General features: G+C 43.9%; 1 protein-coding gene across 2 annotated transcripts; it reads left to right on the top strand.

The window, feature by feature from the left end:
• Nucleotides 1-754: 754 nt before the first annotated feature.
• On the top strand, nt 755-14,617 carry LOC139547887 (SUMO-activating enzyme subunit 1). Of its 2 annotated transcripts, none has more exons than XM_071357043.1 (9): nt 755-945; nt 4,724-4,835; nt 5,238-5,411; nt 8,930-9,075; nt 9,183-9,285; nt 9,408-9,513; nt 11,125-11,269; nt 11,540-11,609; nt 14,197-14,617. In XM_071357043.1, exons 1-9 carry the CDS (start codon nt 884-886, stop codon nt 14,287-14,289), a joined length of 1,011 nt encoding a protein of 336 aa, XP_071213144.1. In that variant the 5' UTR covers nt 755-883; the 3' UTR covers nt 14,290-14,617. The 2 variants fall into 2 exon arrangements, with proteins under 2 accessions (XP_071213144.1, XP_071213143.1); XM_071357042.1 differs by lacking the exon at nt 755-945 and adding an exon at nt 4,046-4,274.
• Nucleotides 14,618-15,882: the final 1,265 nt, after the last annotated feature.

The raw sequence follows: 15,882 nt of genomic DNA, 5'->3' as shown, positions 1-15,882 counted from the left end.
GTTCACCTTTCTCTTAGATAGTTGGCCCTCAGTTCCCTCTCCATGACATGACTATTGGTGGTAGCTGTGGACGGCAACGTGTGTCCCCTAGTCTGTGTATTTAGTGCATGTCCTGTACTAATTATAATTCACGATTAAAGCCACAGTCAAATTTCAACTTATCAGTAACCTTTAATTAATTAGATTGATTGGTTCAACTGTTTTGCCATATCACAATAAAATAAAAACCAAAGACCAGGTATAGGCTCCATTGTTCATGTTTTTGTTGCCATAGGAAACTTTGTAAACAAATGTAATAGCTTCATGTTTGAATAGTAATTTCCCCTCACAGAATGTCTGAGCACTGCATGTGAAAATTTAATAAATACATTTCTTCCACTGTTACATTTTTGTTGGTAGGCCCATGCTATGATGGTATCAGTGGAGGCTCCTCAGGGGAGGAAGGGGATGACCATCCTCAGTGAATTTTATCAAAATATATATTTTTAAACATTTAAAAAGTTATACTTTTTAGATAAAACTATACTAAATATAATCACGTCACTAAATAATTTATTAAAACACTATTTTGCAAAGAAAATCTACAGTAACCTCAACAGCACTCTGTAGGGTAGAGCCATGGTGTAGCCCGAGGACAGCTAGTTTCCGTCCTCCTCTGGGTACATTGACTTCCATTCAAAACCTAGGAGGCTCATGGTTCTAGCACTGCACTGCATAAAATGTGGTGAGTAGTTGACTCAATGAGAGAGAATGACAGTAGTTGAACAAATTTCTTCCAAAATGAAGGAGAAGCAAGAGAGAGAGTAATTTTTTTCACTTACTTAGCTAGAAAATGCTAGCTAGTTTAGTTTAGCCTACTGAAACACCCTGCTCAAACAGAGGGATGCTATGTTACCTAGCTGGCTATGACTTTCCAAAACAACACTGGAACTCTTCCAAGTCAAGGTAAGCTTTTGGTTTTTCAAATGTATTGCCACCGGGGCCTGCCGGTGTAACTGCTTGCTGACTACACTGTAACGTTACTGCATGAGTGTAGCGGGTTTACTAACGCGTTAGTTCTATTAGCTATGCTGACTATGACGTTACTTTAGCTTATATGGTGGCAACAATGTAGGGTTCGGCTTGGAAAGGTTTTTTCGCCTGGTCACAGGTGTGTTGTGCATTGAAGTACATATCTCCCGGGTGGCGCAGTGGTCTAGGGCACTGCATCGCAGTGCTAGCTGCGCCACCAGAGTCTCTGGGTTCGCGCCCAGGCTGGGCTGGGTTGGCGCCCAGGCTCTGTCGCAGCCGGCCGCAACCGGGAGATCCGTGGGGCGACGCACAATTGGCATAGCGTCGTCCGTGTTAGGGAGGGTTTGGCCGGTAGGGATATCCTTGTCTCAGTATGTAAAAAAAAATGTAATAAAATGTATGCACTCTACTGTAAGTCGCTCTGGATAAGAGCGTCTGCTCTTGGCCGGTAGGGATATCCTTGTCTCAGTATGTAAATAAAAATAAAAATGTAATAAAAATGTATGCACTCTACTGTAAGTCGCTCTGGATAAGAGCGTCTACTAAATGACTAAAATGTAAATGTAAATAAGCGAAGGGAAGAGGTGAGAGGAGGAGAGCGCATGGATGTGAGGAGGAGTACGATGTGGCTGCTATGAAAGTGAACTGTGTTTACGCATGATCAGCAGTGTATTCATTCCGCCGATTCTGCTGAAACTTTTCTTAAACGGAAGCAAACTGGACAAAATGGGTATAAGCATACCTGAATTTGTCCAATAGAAACTATTGTTTGCTACTGTTGGACTAATGATTACACCCTATATCAGCTAGATGCAGGCAAGAGTGTGCAAGGCGGTATTGAATGTCACGTCTGTCCACGTGTCACTGTCTTTTACCTCAAATTTGTCTCACGACCTGTGTGCATCTACGTTGTAAACTGTCATTCATAGGCTAGATTGTAGCAACCGCATGATGGGTATAGGGAAAACCATGTATTAGACTAAACATATCGCTGTTACATTGAACTGGGGGAATGGAATATGAATGACAGTCATCCAATATGCTTTAATAGAAATAAGGCCATGCTCATGAAAAAAAATCGTCCTCCCTCATCTTAAATGGCACTGATCGCCACTGGCTGGTATGCATATGTCTTACAGTGAGAGAAAAACATAATCAGGAGATGGCCAATTCTTTTGATAAAGTCACTAAATGGTAGTACATCCATGTGATGCATGCATACTAACCGAAGTCTTGCAGGTATTTACATGGTTTTGTGCATGTGCCAGGTGATAGAAATCTCAAAGGCAGTACCATCACTCTAAAAGGTCGGGTGAATAATACTGTCCTGTGGATATTTTTTTATCTCAAATTTCTACCCGAATAAGTACCAACCGCACATACAAGTTCAAATGCAATTTTATTAAACATTCTGGCTTGTAAAGAAACGTTCCAAGTTTTTGCAGTGCTTTAATTCAGACTGTGTTTGCAGAAAGCTTGCCTGACGACTCAAACTGCATTTTTACGCTGCTCTATGTTCGCTACAGAAGAAATAATGTCCGTGGGCGTGGCGTAGCGTTTGGGTAGCCAGGTAAGCAGAAAGCTGGTATCACAATCTGATCTATTAGGCAACTAAATTATATACTTCTCAACAGATGTCTTGAAAGCTCTGGTCTGATAAGGCCCCTAATAACTGACACAGGGTCATATATTTGTTCACCCCCCAGTAATGTGTACTGGTTGGGGAGGCAAGATGGCGTGTATGCTCGAATGGTTGCCGGACTTGGAGATGGAGTCAGGGGAACCCATTGAGGTCGGTAAGAAGACGGTCAGAGAAAAAATATGAAAACATTTTCATTTCTGCTGTCCAGAGGGAGCGTGCGCTCCGCACCACGTGACTGGGGAGAAGAACTGTGACTTGCGTTCCTCTCCGGAAAACAGGGTGCCATTGAAGGAGTGATAACTGGAGTGCCGTTAAGTGTTGAGGAGGGTCAACTGAAGTTGAAGATTCCTGGTGTCAGTAACGCTCACCGTTTGGTGCGACGCAGATCCTGTGGAGTGCGTAGTGAAACAGAGTAGACACTGTCTGTACTACTGAGTTTTGATGCAGAGTTTTTACCAGATAAATTCAAGTTAGGATGTGTCAGTTATATCGGGAGAGCTTTTGTCCCGAACAGTGTGTAGGAGAGAGATTCCTAGATATGAGAAGTCTGCAGGAGGACATAAGACAAAGGAATGTGTAGTATCGGTGGAAAAGGTTGTGTGTGTGTGTCAACTTTTAGGGGTACCCATGGTGCTGGAGATCAGAGGTGTCTGTTGAGAGAAAGGCAGGTTGAGGTTGCCAGGATCAGAGTAGTGCAGAGTAGTAGAGGAAGATGGGTCCACTCTTACGGAAAACGATTACAGTCAGAGTGTAGTATAACTGCAGTATGCTGCCAGTACTGTGTCCAAAAGAACACTTTTACTGCAGTAATTTTGCAGTGTAACTGCAGTTAGAGTGCACTATGCAGTACACATCGCAATTACTTTGTCCAAAGTACCACAGTCGACTGCAGTTACTGCACTTATACTGCAGTTTCAAAACTGCAATTTTTTTTGGTAAGGGCAGGGTGAGGAATCCTAAGAGGATCCCTGTGAGTAGGACGAGGTCAATAGAGAGTGATAGGAATAACATGTGCTTCAGTAAGGTTTTTTTTTTTGGCGTTCATAGCCATGGTTGTCAACTGTATGGCAGGAATGGAATGTAAATCACAGAGGATAGATGTTGTGGTGGCAGCTGTAGAGAAGCACTTGGGCGTACAAGATTTTACTGCAGAAGAGTTACAGGGTGTTTGAACGACAGTGTCCCGTACTCCCAGTCTGCTGGCCTGGTGCAGGATCAGATAGGACCAAAGTAATGGAATAGTGATTAGGTTTTAATGGGTGTAGGGTTAGTAGGTAGGGGAATTTTTTCACAAAGTTTAATGAATTCACACTACAGAATAGTAAGCTGATACACAGACAATACAGTAGGTGGCGGCTTGCGCCTTTAACATTTGTTTGCGGACCGCCATAATACCAAAGAAGAAGACAACGTCATCATCCAGCGTCCGTTCAAATCAGCGATAGCGGTACTCTCCCCGAATCTAAAAAGGGAAATATTAATCCCATTACTGTTAAACTAGACAAATAAACCAGTTTGAGATGATAGACATGATTGAGAAGGAGGAATCTATCATTAGCGAGGAAGAAGCGGCTCAGTATGACCGGCAGATCCGACTATGGGGTCTGGATGCACAAAAGAGGTAGCTATTAGCTAACGTTAGCGTCCATTGTCTCTGTAGGTAGATAACCTATTATTTGTCAGTACTAAATACAAATGCATTAAATGTCAAATTTGAACTATGCACACACTTGGCCATGATATACAGTCTTTACAATGTTTCTCAATCCATTCCTGGGGTGCACAATTTGCATTGGCCCAGCGCTAACACAGCTGGTTCAACTCTCCAACTAACGTTAGCCAGCTAATCACCAATACCTTGAATCAGATATGCTCGTACTGGGCTAAAACAAATATGCACTCCCTGATCCCACAGCAAGAATGGATTGGAAAACACTGCAAATGTTTATGTTTACATAACTTATCAATCTGCACAAAGCATGCATGTTTTGTCTTGAAGGCTTTCCACCCCATATTGTATGATGGAGCCACATAGCTAATAAAGGTGTTGGTAATCTGCTTCTGTTCCAGGCTGCGGGGGTCTCGTGTGCTCCTGGTGGGCCTCAGGGGCCTGGGGGCTGAGGTGGCCAAAAATCTAATCCTGGCTGGAGTGAAGGGGCTGACCCTGCTGGACCACGAACAGGTACAGACCACAATACACAAAGTGTGTGTGTGTGTGGGGGGGGTGTGTAACAGGTGTAAAATAAACACCTGAAACTAGATCCAATACATACTGGTCTTGATGAGAAGGAAAAAAACTGTTGGGGGAGGTTCTCTTTTGCACTGTCCAACCAATCCAGTAAATGTGTAGGAGGAGTTAAGATGGAGTATTACCTTGTTACCATCCAAAAGTGGAAGTTGCGTCAAAGGCTCTTTCCATTCCCCCTGAAAACCGGAACATCCGGTTGTTGGGGACTCGGCAGAGGCTAGGTGAGAGGGAACCTTCTGAAGTAGGCTAATGGTGGGATGAAACACTGAGAAAATTACAGGAGAATATAAATACATTTTACAAACCACTAACTATTTCTGCTCTCTTTCTTCCCAGGTGACAGAGGAGTCATGCCGAGCCCAGTTTCTGATTCCAGTGACTGCTCAGGGCCAGAACCGAGCCCAGGCCTCCCTGGAGCGAGCCCAGTACCTCAACCCCATGGTGGAGGTGAAGGCAGACACAGACAGGGTGGAGACCAAACCAGACAAATTCTTCCTTCAATTTGAGGCAGTGAGTACAGTAGTGCAGGGCTGGCCTATTGTCAAGATTACTTTTGTTCATTATTTTCTGTTACCCTAAATGGCCACTAGATGGTGCATTTACACCATACGTCTTACTACATGTTGCTCTGGGCAGCAGACCAATGCCAGTATAGCACCTGTTTTGCACAGATTTTTTTTCTCTTCTGCAGATTTAAGCAGTTTCTTTGTTGTATTTTTTCACCCCTTTTTTCTCCCCAATTTCGTGGTATCCAATTGGTAGTAGTTACAGTCTCATCGCTGCAACTCCCGTATGGACTCGGGAGAGGCGAAGGTAGAGAGCCATGTGTCCAACCTGGAAGCCATCCGCACCAATGTGTCAGAGGAAACACCATACACCTGGCAACCACCATACACCTGGCGACCGTGTCAGCGTGCCCTGCGCCCAGTCGCTAGTGCGCAATGAGACTGTCGGCCTAACCTGGACGACGCTGGGCCAATTGTGCGCCGCCCCATGGGCCTCCCGGTCGCGGCCGGCTGCGACAGAGCCTGGACTCGAACCCAGAATCTCTAGTAGCACAGCTAGCACTGTGATGCAGTGTCTTAGACCACTGCGCATCTCGGGAGGCCGATTTTAAGCTGTTTTTGACTGATGATGAGTTCCATTGCATGTAGTTACACTTTGTTCACAAAAGGAATCTTTCTTTGTAGAACTTGGTGATAAGTGCTCCCGAGCGGCGCAGAGGTCTAAGGTACTGCATCTCATAGTCAGATGAACTCTCATAGTCAGATGAACTCATGGATACCATTTTTATTTCATCCAATAGGAAGGAAGTTCTAGGTAGTTTTGTGAGCCAATGCTAACTAGCGTTAGCGCAATGACTGGACGTCTATGGTATCTACTCTACTAGCATGCTAGCAGTTACCATAGACTTCCAGTCATTGCGCTTACTCTAGTTAGCAACTTCCTTCAAACTGCACTCAGACATACAAATAGTATCCACAAGTTCATCTGACTCTGGGGAAGTAGATAAATGGGTTTATGATGCATGTACATATTATTTATAAATTGACGGAGTGAGGGAATTGACAGGTGCCAGTAGGGGGGAAAAAAATAACATAAAAAAATAAAGACACTCGAGCTAGGAGATAAATACGTTTATCTAACTTATGTCTGTACAGCTAACAAGTAGAAACGTAGCTTTTCTGTGGCGTTTGGTTCCAGACACACTGAAAAGCAAGCTGTCTGATGTGCTCTGCTCTCAATCATATAGTGTTGGGGTTTTGAAGAGACTCCTCATCAGATACTCATGGATTTTCAAAGCGCAAACAAGCAGCTTCCCCAGTCTGTCTGTGGTGGAGAAACGGCGGAAGCGTCCCGGGGGGAGTGCTAATGGAAGTTCAGCAGGAGGGGGAGACGAAATGGGCTGTGCTGTAGACTGCTAGCCTTTTTTATCTGCTAGCTATGGATATGTCTTGTCTGTGTGGCGCAGCACTGGGAAACTGGAACTGGTTTAAATTTGCTGGAATGCATGACAAGGGACTGCTCTTTTTAGTCACCCTGTTTTGGGATTGATATGTCTGGATTATAGCTTTGATCCCGAGAGAGTTTGTAGGTGTTTTTGTCTTTTTAGAGATCATTTGAGGCAACAATTCACACCCACAACAAACAAACTTACTCGTTTACTTCACTCAGAACACTGGTATACTCTCCCTATTCTCACTCATGTACTCTCATTGAGTCTGTCATAACCACTCATTCTCTGCATGTCTGTCACTTCACTGCTCCCTTCACCTCCTACTAGACCCATTCTCCGTTAGGTTCCATTGTACAGATAAGCTAAACACCCCCCCCCCCCCCCCCCATTTTCCTCGCTTCCTTTTCACTCCCTCGCCTCTCAAACAATCCAGCTCAGTGTCCCTCTTCACAAAGCCCTTGCCGGAGGCCATCGAGAGGAGGCGTTCAAGCTGCACGCCTCCTTCAAAAGGAGGGAGGCTCTGTGGACAGACAGACAGACAGGCTGGCCAGGCTGTTAAAAGTCCTTGTCCCTGCCAGTACCAGCACTCCCAGTTCCCTCTGCCAATCCCATCTAATGAACTGCAGCAGTAACCCAACATGTCCAGCCAGGGTCTCCCTCAGTGTCTGTCACCACAACAGAGGGCTTGCCTTTTTTGTAGCCGGCAACTAAAGCCAATAGGACTTCTATAATAGTCTGTAAGGGCCTCCCTTCCACCATAAGACCGTCTTCATATGAAGTTGAGGTGTGTGGTTCAAGGAAGATCTCCGGTCCATTTTTCAGGCATCAAGCACCCAGCTTTGATGATTAGTTTATCAGTCTTCATTAGCTAAGGGCAAAGCAATTAAAAACAACTTCAACCATGCAGTAACATGTCAATCAGCTGCCCTTGGTAAAACACTGGTAAAACACTGTAGTGAATTCAATGCTGGCACCTCCCAACATTGTGGTACTTTGTGTTCCGGGAGGGACCAGCGTGTACATTGCAGGGATGCCACAGACAGATGCCCGTCAGCTGCCAGACAGCCCCTTATCTCTAGCCAAGTGTGGAGTGTGCTGGGTTTGGTCTGGAGGATAAGATGGACCCAGCCCGCGGGTCAGTTTTTTTATTAAGGCCAATCTTCTGTTCCCCACCCTGTTCAGATAGAACACACTGGCCAAAACAAACTAGTCGATTCTTCGACAGAATAACAGATTTTGTTTACTTGAACATGTTTTGTGTCAGAAGGACGGGGTGTCTGTTGTGTCACACAAGTCTAAGATCACCATGCGCAATGCCAAGTGTCGGCTGTAGTGGCGTAAAGCTCGCCGCCATTGAACTCTGTAGCAGTGGAAACGCGTTCTCTGGAGTGATAAATCACGCTTCACCATCTGGCAGTCCAACGAACAAATCTGGGTTTGGTGGATGCCGAGAGAACTCTACCTGCCCCAATGCATAGTGCTAACTGTAAAGTTTGGTGGAGGAGGAATAATCGTCTGGGGCTGTTTTTCATGGTACGGGCTAGGCTCCTTAGTTCCAGTGAAGGGAAATCTTAATGCTACAGCATACAATGACATTCTAGATGATTCTGTGCTTCCAACTTTGTGGCACTTTCCTGTTTCAGCATGACATTGCCCCCGTGCACAAAGCAAGGTCCACACAGAAATGGTTTATCGAGATCGGTGTCAATGAACTGGCCTGCACATAGCCCTGACCTCAACCCCATCACACAGCTTTGGGATGAATTGAAACGCAGACTTCGAGCCAAGCCTAATCGCCCAACATCAGTGCCCGACCTCACTAATGCTCTTGTGGAAGCAAGTCCCCTTCAGCAATGTTCCAACATCTCGTAGAAAGCCTTCACAGAAGAGTGGAGGCTGTTCTAGCAGCAAAGGGGGGACCAACTCCATATTAATGCTCATGATTTTGGAATGAGATGTTCAATGAGCAGGTGTCCACATACTTTTGGTCATGCGGTGTAATGAGCACCATGGGAGTTGTAGTTTTAGCTGCTCTCTCTGACTTTGTCCTCCCCTCCCTTGTTCCTCTCAGGTGTGTCTGACAGGTTGCTCGAGGGATCTGATGGTGCGCGTGGACCAACTCTGTGCGCAGCACAACATCAAGGTCTTCTGTGGCGATGTCTTTGGTTACCACGGATACATGTTCTCCGACCTTGGCCAGGAGCACAACTATGTTGAGTGAGTGTTGTGTGTGATTGTCGAGTGTCTGTTTAATTTACTTGTCTTGATTTAATCCTCAGTTATACTTATGCTCATCTGTCCCATGTTTTGATGCCCCCGTCCAGGGAGAAGCCCAAAGTAGTCAAGCCCAAAACAGACGAGTCCAATGATGGACCTGAGGCCAAGAAACCAAAGGTTGACCCCAATGAGACCACCATGATCAAAAAGGTGAGCGTTGTATAAAAATAGCTCAATTAGTGTTTTATCAATGTAATGAATGTTCTCCTCCTCCATATCTAATGACGGCATGTTCCTTGCCCTTTGGCACTCTCTCTATCCCAACTGAACAGACGGCCAGCTTCTGCTCCTTGAAAGTGGCTCTGGAAATGGATTGGACCAATGAGAAGGCCAAGAGCAGCCTGAAGCGCACCCCCGTGGACTACTTCCTGCTACACGGTACCTGCGCCTCAATAATTCCACAAAGCCATTGGATATAAATATCTATTTGATAAAAGAGAGTTAGATCACTAACTGGCTGCCATCACATCATTTTTTTTTTGTCATAAGAAACAGTGAAGCTATAGATTGATGCCCTCTACACGTGAGCGCCTGCAGCTCCAATGATATCGCCCACCACCTTACCCCCCCCCTTCCTGTTTTGGTTGTTGTAGTGTTGCACCCTGTTCCTTCTAGTCTGATATGGTCCCTTTATTAGCCTTCAGCTGGCTTCATAGACCGTCTTAACATGGCTCTGTTTCCATCACATCCATGGCCAGTCGTGTGTGACTTTAGAACAGAGAGACAAACCGCTAGGCACCACACTACCCCCGCAAGGCTGGCAACTCTATCCTGCCCCTGTTGTTTGGCTAATATTAATATAACAGCCGGAAAGGAAAGAAGCTGTTCTTTTGTTTGTTTTTGTCGTTTTCAGAGCTGTCCTACAGCATTTGTGTTTCTATAATTAGGTCTAGACGTTGTGGTATCTCTCGACTGAGCTGTTCTTGAGGAAGTGGTGCTTCCTCTGTTACAGCTCCTCTGTGTCCCAGGGGTGGGGTGGGGGGGGGGGTTAGCCTACTGTATTAAACCGTAACACCTCCAGAGGAATGGAAGGCAGCGCAGGCGTGGGGGGCACAGGACGGTTTTCCTTCAACTTTGATTTAGTTAATGTCATTTGAATGTGTAGTTTTTGCTTCATCCCTGTTTGAATTTGATCAAGAATGTCATTTCTACTCATTTAAGACAATGTTTACTGGTCTACTTTGCACAGATGTCTTTGTACGCTTACATATTGTGTTAGTCCGTGCCAGGTTTTGAGAATTCTGTGATGTTTAGTTGATGGTGATTGATGTTGGGTTTTACGCGTGTGAGCGCGTGTGTGTGAGCGCGTGTGTGTGCTCGCGTGCGTGCGTGTGTGTGTGCGAGCGAGGTGTCAGTCTGGTGGAAATATCCGTGGGCGGACTGGGCTCCATGATGTGATTGATGGACAGCTAAAAAGAGGATGTTATGACACCTGTTTTAACACTGAGTGGGTGAGGAGAGCTGCCAGCCTTAAATGGGGGTTTAGAGCCAAAAACATCTCAGTGGCAATGGTACGTCCATCTCTTGTTTATTATTTGCCTTTTAGTAATAGTCAGACTCCAAACCACATCCTCCTAATTTTGACACATCTGCCCACGGTCTCGCACAGGATGGGTGTAGTACTAGTGGTGCGTGCTGACAGGACAAGGACAAGAGTCATAGATGTCTGATCACGGCCTTGTCAAACTGATCAAAAACTGCTATTTTTTCACAGGATCAGTATTTAATTGGAAGTTTGTGTGCACACTTTTTTTCTGTGAGTGGAAGTGAAGCTAGCCGGCCAGTGTCATTCCAGCAAGTGATAGAATGACACCCCCACTGACATTTCCTTAGTAACATATTCTGTGTTGGGTGGAAAACATAGCTCAGTATATGTAGCAACTTAACCCATAAAATCAGAGCTTCTTCTGTGTCTATGGTTTCCTGCACTTATCCAACACTCGTCCTGTTGTTCACACTTGCTCTATGTTCCTCGCTTCTCTCCCACAGTACTGCTGAAGTTCCGTACAGACAAAGGTCGCGACCCCCACCCAGAAAGCTTTGAGGCAGACGCCACGCTCCTGAGACAGATCCGGGATGATGTCCTGGAGGCCATGGGGCTGAGTAGCGAGCTTCTGCCTCACGACTTTGTCAGGTGACTGGCTCAATTCAACCCAGATTTCACCACATGGTGCATCACTTGACAGCCATTCACATATTTAGTTGGACTCTTAGTAATATGTTTGTAGGGGACTGTTGTATCTGCCAGTGATGGTAGTTCTTAGATATATCAAAGAATCTGTGACTGACTGCTCCATTCTGAGCTATTTCAGATTTTCAGAGTTAAGACAATTGTTAATTCATCCTTATGAACTCCAGAGTTTGTGTATTTCTGTTTGACAGTCATGTTTTGTGTTGTCATCAGCTACTGCTTCTCTGAGATGGCCCCTGTGTGTGCTGTGGTGGGAGGAGTGCTGGGACAGGAGGTTGTCAAGGTTGGTTGTCAAGTTTATGTATTATAATTTTTTTGTTCATTGACTTTCCATTAGATGCTGTAACTTTAAATCATTCATACTAGAGGTCGACCGATTTTATGATTTTTCAACACCGATACCGATTATTGGAGGACCAAAAAAAGCCGATACCGATTAATTGGCCTATTTATTTATTTATTTGTAATAATGACAATTACAACAATACTGAATTAACACTTATTTCAACTTAATATAATACATCAATCAAATCAATTTAGCCTCAAATAAATAATGAAACATGTTCAATTTGGTTTAAATAATGCAAAAAAAAGTGTTGAAGAAAGTAAAAGTGCAATATGTGCCATGTAAAAAAGCTAACGTTTAAGTTCCTTGCTCAACATGAGAACATATGAAAGCTTGTGGTTTCTTTTAACATGTGTCTTCAATATTCCCAGTTAAGAAGTTTTAGGTTGAGGTTATTATAGGAATTGTAGGACTATTTCTCTCTTTACCATTTGTATTTCATATACCTTTGACTATTGGATGTTCTTATAGGCACTTTAGTATTGCCAGTGTAACAGTATAGCTTCCGTCCCTCTCCTCGCCTCTACCTGGGCTCGAACCAGGAACACATCGACAACAGCCACACTCGAAGCATCGTTACCCATCGCTCCACAAAAGCCGCGGCCCTTGCAGAGCAAGGGGAACAACTACTCCAAGTCTCAGAGCGAGTGACGTTTGAAACGCTATTAGCGCGCACCCCGCTAACTAGCTAGCCATTTCACATCAGTTACACCAGCCTAATCTCGGGAGTTGATAGGCTTGAAGTCATAAACAGCTCAATGCTTGAAGCACAGCGAAGAGCTGCTGGCAAATGCACGAAAGTGCTGTTTGAATGAATGCTTACGAGCCTGCTGGTGCCTACCATCGCTCAGTCAGACTGCTCTATCAAATATCAAATCATAGACTTAATTATAATAAACACAGAAATACGAGCCTTTGGTCATTAATATGGTCGAATCCGGAAACTATCATTTCGAAAACAAAACGTTTATTCTTTCAGTGAAATACGGAACTGTTCCGTATTTTATCTAACGGATGGCATCCCTAAGTCTAAATATTGCTGTTACATTGTACAACCTTCAATGTTATGTCATAATTATTAAAATTCTGGCAAATTAATTACGGTCTTTGTTAGGAATAAATGGACTTCACACAGTTCGCAACGAGACAGGCGGCCCAAACTGCTGCATATACCCTGACTGCTTGCACGGAAAACAAGAGAAGTGACACAATTTCCCTAGTTATAAGAAATTCATGTTAGCAGGCAATATTAACTAAATATGCAGGTTTAAAAATCTATACTTGTGTATTGATTTTAAGAAAGGCATTGATGTTTATGGTTAGGTACACATTGGTGCAACGACAGTGCTTTTTTCGCGAATGCGCTTGTTAAATCATCACCCGTTTGGCGAAGTAGGCTGTGATTCGATGAGAAATTAACAGGCACCGCATCAATTATATGCAACGTAGGACACGCTAGATAAACTAGTAATATCATCAACCATGTGTAGTTAACTCGTGATTATGTTAAGATTGATTGTTTTTTTTATAAGATATGTTTAATGCTAGCTAGCACCTTACCTTGGCTCCTTGCTGCCCTCGCGTAACAGGTAGTCAGCCTCGTGGAGTGCAATGTAAGGCAGGTGGTTAGAGCGTTGGACTAGTAACCGGAAGGTTGCAAAAACGAATCCCCGAGCTGACAAGGTAAAAATCTGTCGTTCTGCCCCTGAACAAGGCAGTTAACCCACCGTTCCTAGGCCGTCATTGAAAATAAGAATGTGTTCTTAACTATCTTGCCTAGTTAAATAAAGGTGTAAAAAAAAAACGGCCACAATCGGTGTCCAAAAATACTGATTACCGATTGTTATGAAAACTTTAAATCGGCCCTAATTAATCGTCCATTCCGATTAATCGGTCGACCTCTAATTCATACTCTACTGGCTCTAAACTAGTGTGAAAAACCACACATCAGACTGTCTGCACCACATTTACTGTTGTGCAGCTTTCACTGGGGAGAAAGATAGCATGTTATATTTTGGGGAGGCAGAAAGCTAACCACTTGACAGCAGGCCGCTCCACTTGATTCTGGGTCCAATCCAGAAATACCCACTGATATGTTTCAGTCCTGTGGGGCTTTTGGGGAGATGTAGGGGACCAGTGTGTCTCTTTGGTGTGGCTGTTTTAGATATGGGAAGTGTCACAGTCCTACCTGTGTTTGAGAGTTGAGGAAGCCAGGTAACGTCAGTCAGTACAGAACAACCGCTCAGCGGGATTATAGCACTGCGCCAGGCTGTCTGATGTAATGATGAAACCGGATGAAACTGCCTGCAACCGGCAGACATCGCACTGGGTGAAGTCAAGCGATCACCGATCACACAGCAGACCCCACACTCACGCAGTGGAGCGGACACTAGAGTACACCCCATGTGTCCAATGCAGGGAAAGCTGCTGAAGCTCCCACAGCAAAGCTATTGTGGGTTTAGTTTGAGAGATGGTGAGGTAGTGTGTGTGTGGTTGGTATTAACGTCACTGTGTGTTTCTACAGGCTCTTTCCCAGAGAGACGCACCACACAAGAACTTCTTTTTCTTTGACGGTATGAAGGGCAGCGGGGTAGTGGACTACTTTGGCCCAAAGTGATCGACCATATTCCCACCAAAGGAGGGAGAGGTGTGTGCATAGGACAATGAGGCCTAGACTCACATACGCAGTAACAGTTTTGAGTTTAGTTATTCATTTTTTTCCAGTCAAAAGACTATTTATCACCTCAGCTGAAAGTTTAAGTGTTTCAATAGGCGGAAAGGATTTGTCATTGTACATATTCTCTTTTTCATACCTACACACACCCCTACTAGACGGTTTTTGCAGCATACCTGTTGGGATTTCATTTTTTGGAGGGCTGATAAACCATCCATTCGTTTCAAGCACACAGTTTTTACATTTTGTAATAAAAATATTGTGAACCAAATTAGTCTGAGGGGTTATTTGGAAATTCTAAGTAGTGACAGTGTTGTAAAAAGTACCCAATTGTCATGCTTGAGTAAAAGTAAAGATTTCTTAATAGAAAATTATTCCAGTGAAAATCACCCAGTAAAATACTTCTTGAGTAAAAGTATTTGGTTTTAAATATAAGTATAAAAAGTAATTGTAATTGCTAAAATATACTTAAGTATCAAAAGTAGAAGGAAACGTATAAATCATTCTTTTTTTTTTTTATATAATTACGGATAGCCAGAGGCACACTTCAACACTCAGACATAATTTACAAGCGAAGCATCTGTTTAGTGAGTCCGCCAGATCAGAGGAAACGGGGATGACCGTGGATGTTCTCTTGATAAGTGTAAATTGGAAAATGTTCCTAACCTACTAAGCATTCAAAATGTAATGAGTACTTTTGGGTGTCAGGGAAAATGTATGGAGTAAAAAGTGCATTATTGTCTTTAGGAATGTAGTGAAGTAAAAGTTGTAAAAAATATAACTAGAAAAGTGAACTACAGGTATCCCAAAAAACTACTTAAATAGTACTTTAAAGTATTTTTACTTAAGTAGTTTATACCACTGAGTAGTGACATTGAATGACTCGATGGTTGTGTAGCAGTGGGTCATATAGGTTCAAATGAGTGGATATGTGGCCTGGTGTTAAGTGCATGATGTCATGCCACGTGGGTGAAAGAGCAGGTATCAGTGCCCTGCAGCGGCAAAACAAAGGGACTGTTTCAGGAGCTTCCAAGAAATGCCAAACAGGCCAATAATGAGCAGGGTAGTTTCCTCTTCGGTCACCCAAACACGGGATCTCTCCCTCCATCATCGGCAGGTGGATGGACCGGTAGAACTGGTCTAGCAGGTACTATAGGTAGGTACATGGAGGGAGTGGCAACCCCCTACACAGAGGGCCCCATGTACATTATTATTATTATTATATATTGACATTTGACTGACTTCTCATTTACATTTGGTATTTAGCAGACCATATTATCCAAAGCGACGTACAGTAGTGAGTGCATACATTTTGTTTTTTTAATACTGGTCCCCCATGAGAATCGAACCCACAACCTCAAGCGCCATGCTCTACCAAATGAGACACACATGAAATCTCTAGGCATTTTGAAAGTGTATTTTACTTGGCTGTGTGGACTACTATTTTCTGCATTTAATGCCCTTGCGAGAAATGACCATGTGTATGGTGAAACTGTCAATGTAAATGATGTTTTCTTTCTCAAATGTTTTTGTCCT

Source organism: Salvelinus alpinus, chromosome 21 (assembly GCF_045679555.1).
Source record: "Salvelinus alpinus chromosome 21, SLU_Salpinus.1, whole genome shotgun sequence".
NCBI lineage: Eukaryota > Metazoa > Chordata > Actinopteri > Salmoniformes > Salmonidae > Salvelinus > Salvelinus alpinus.
Note: the sequence above shows the minus strand (reverse complement) of the source record. Positions and strands in the feature narration are given on the sequence as shown.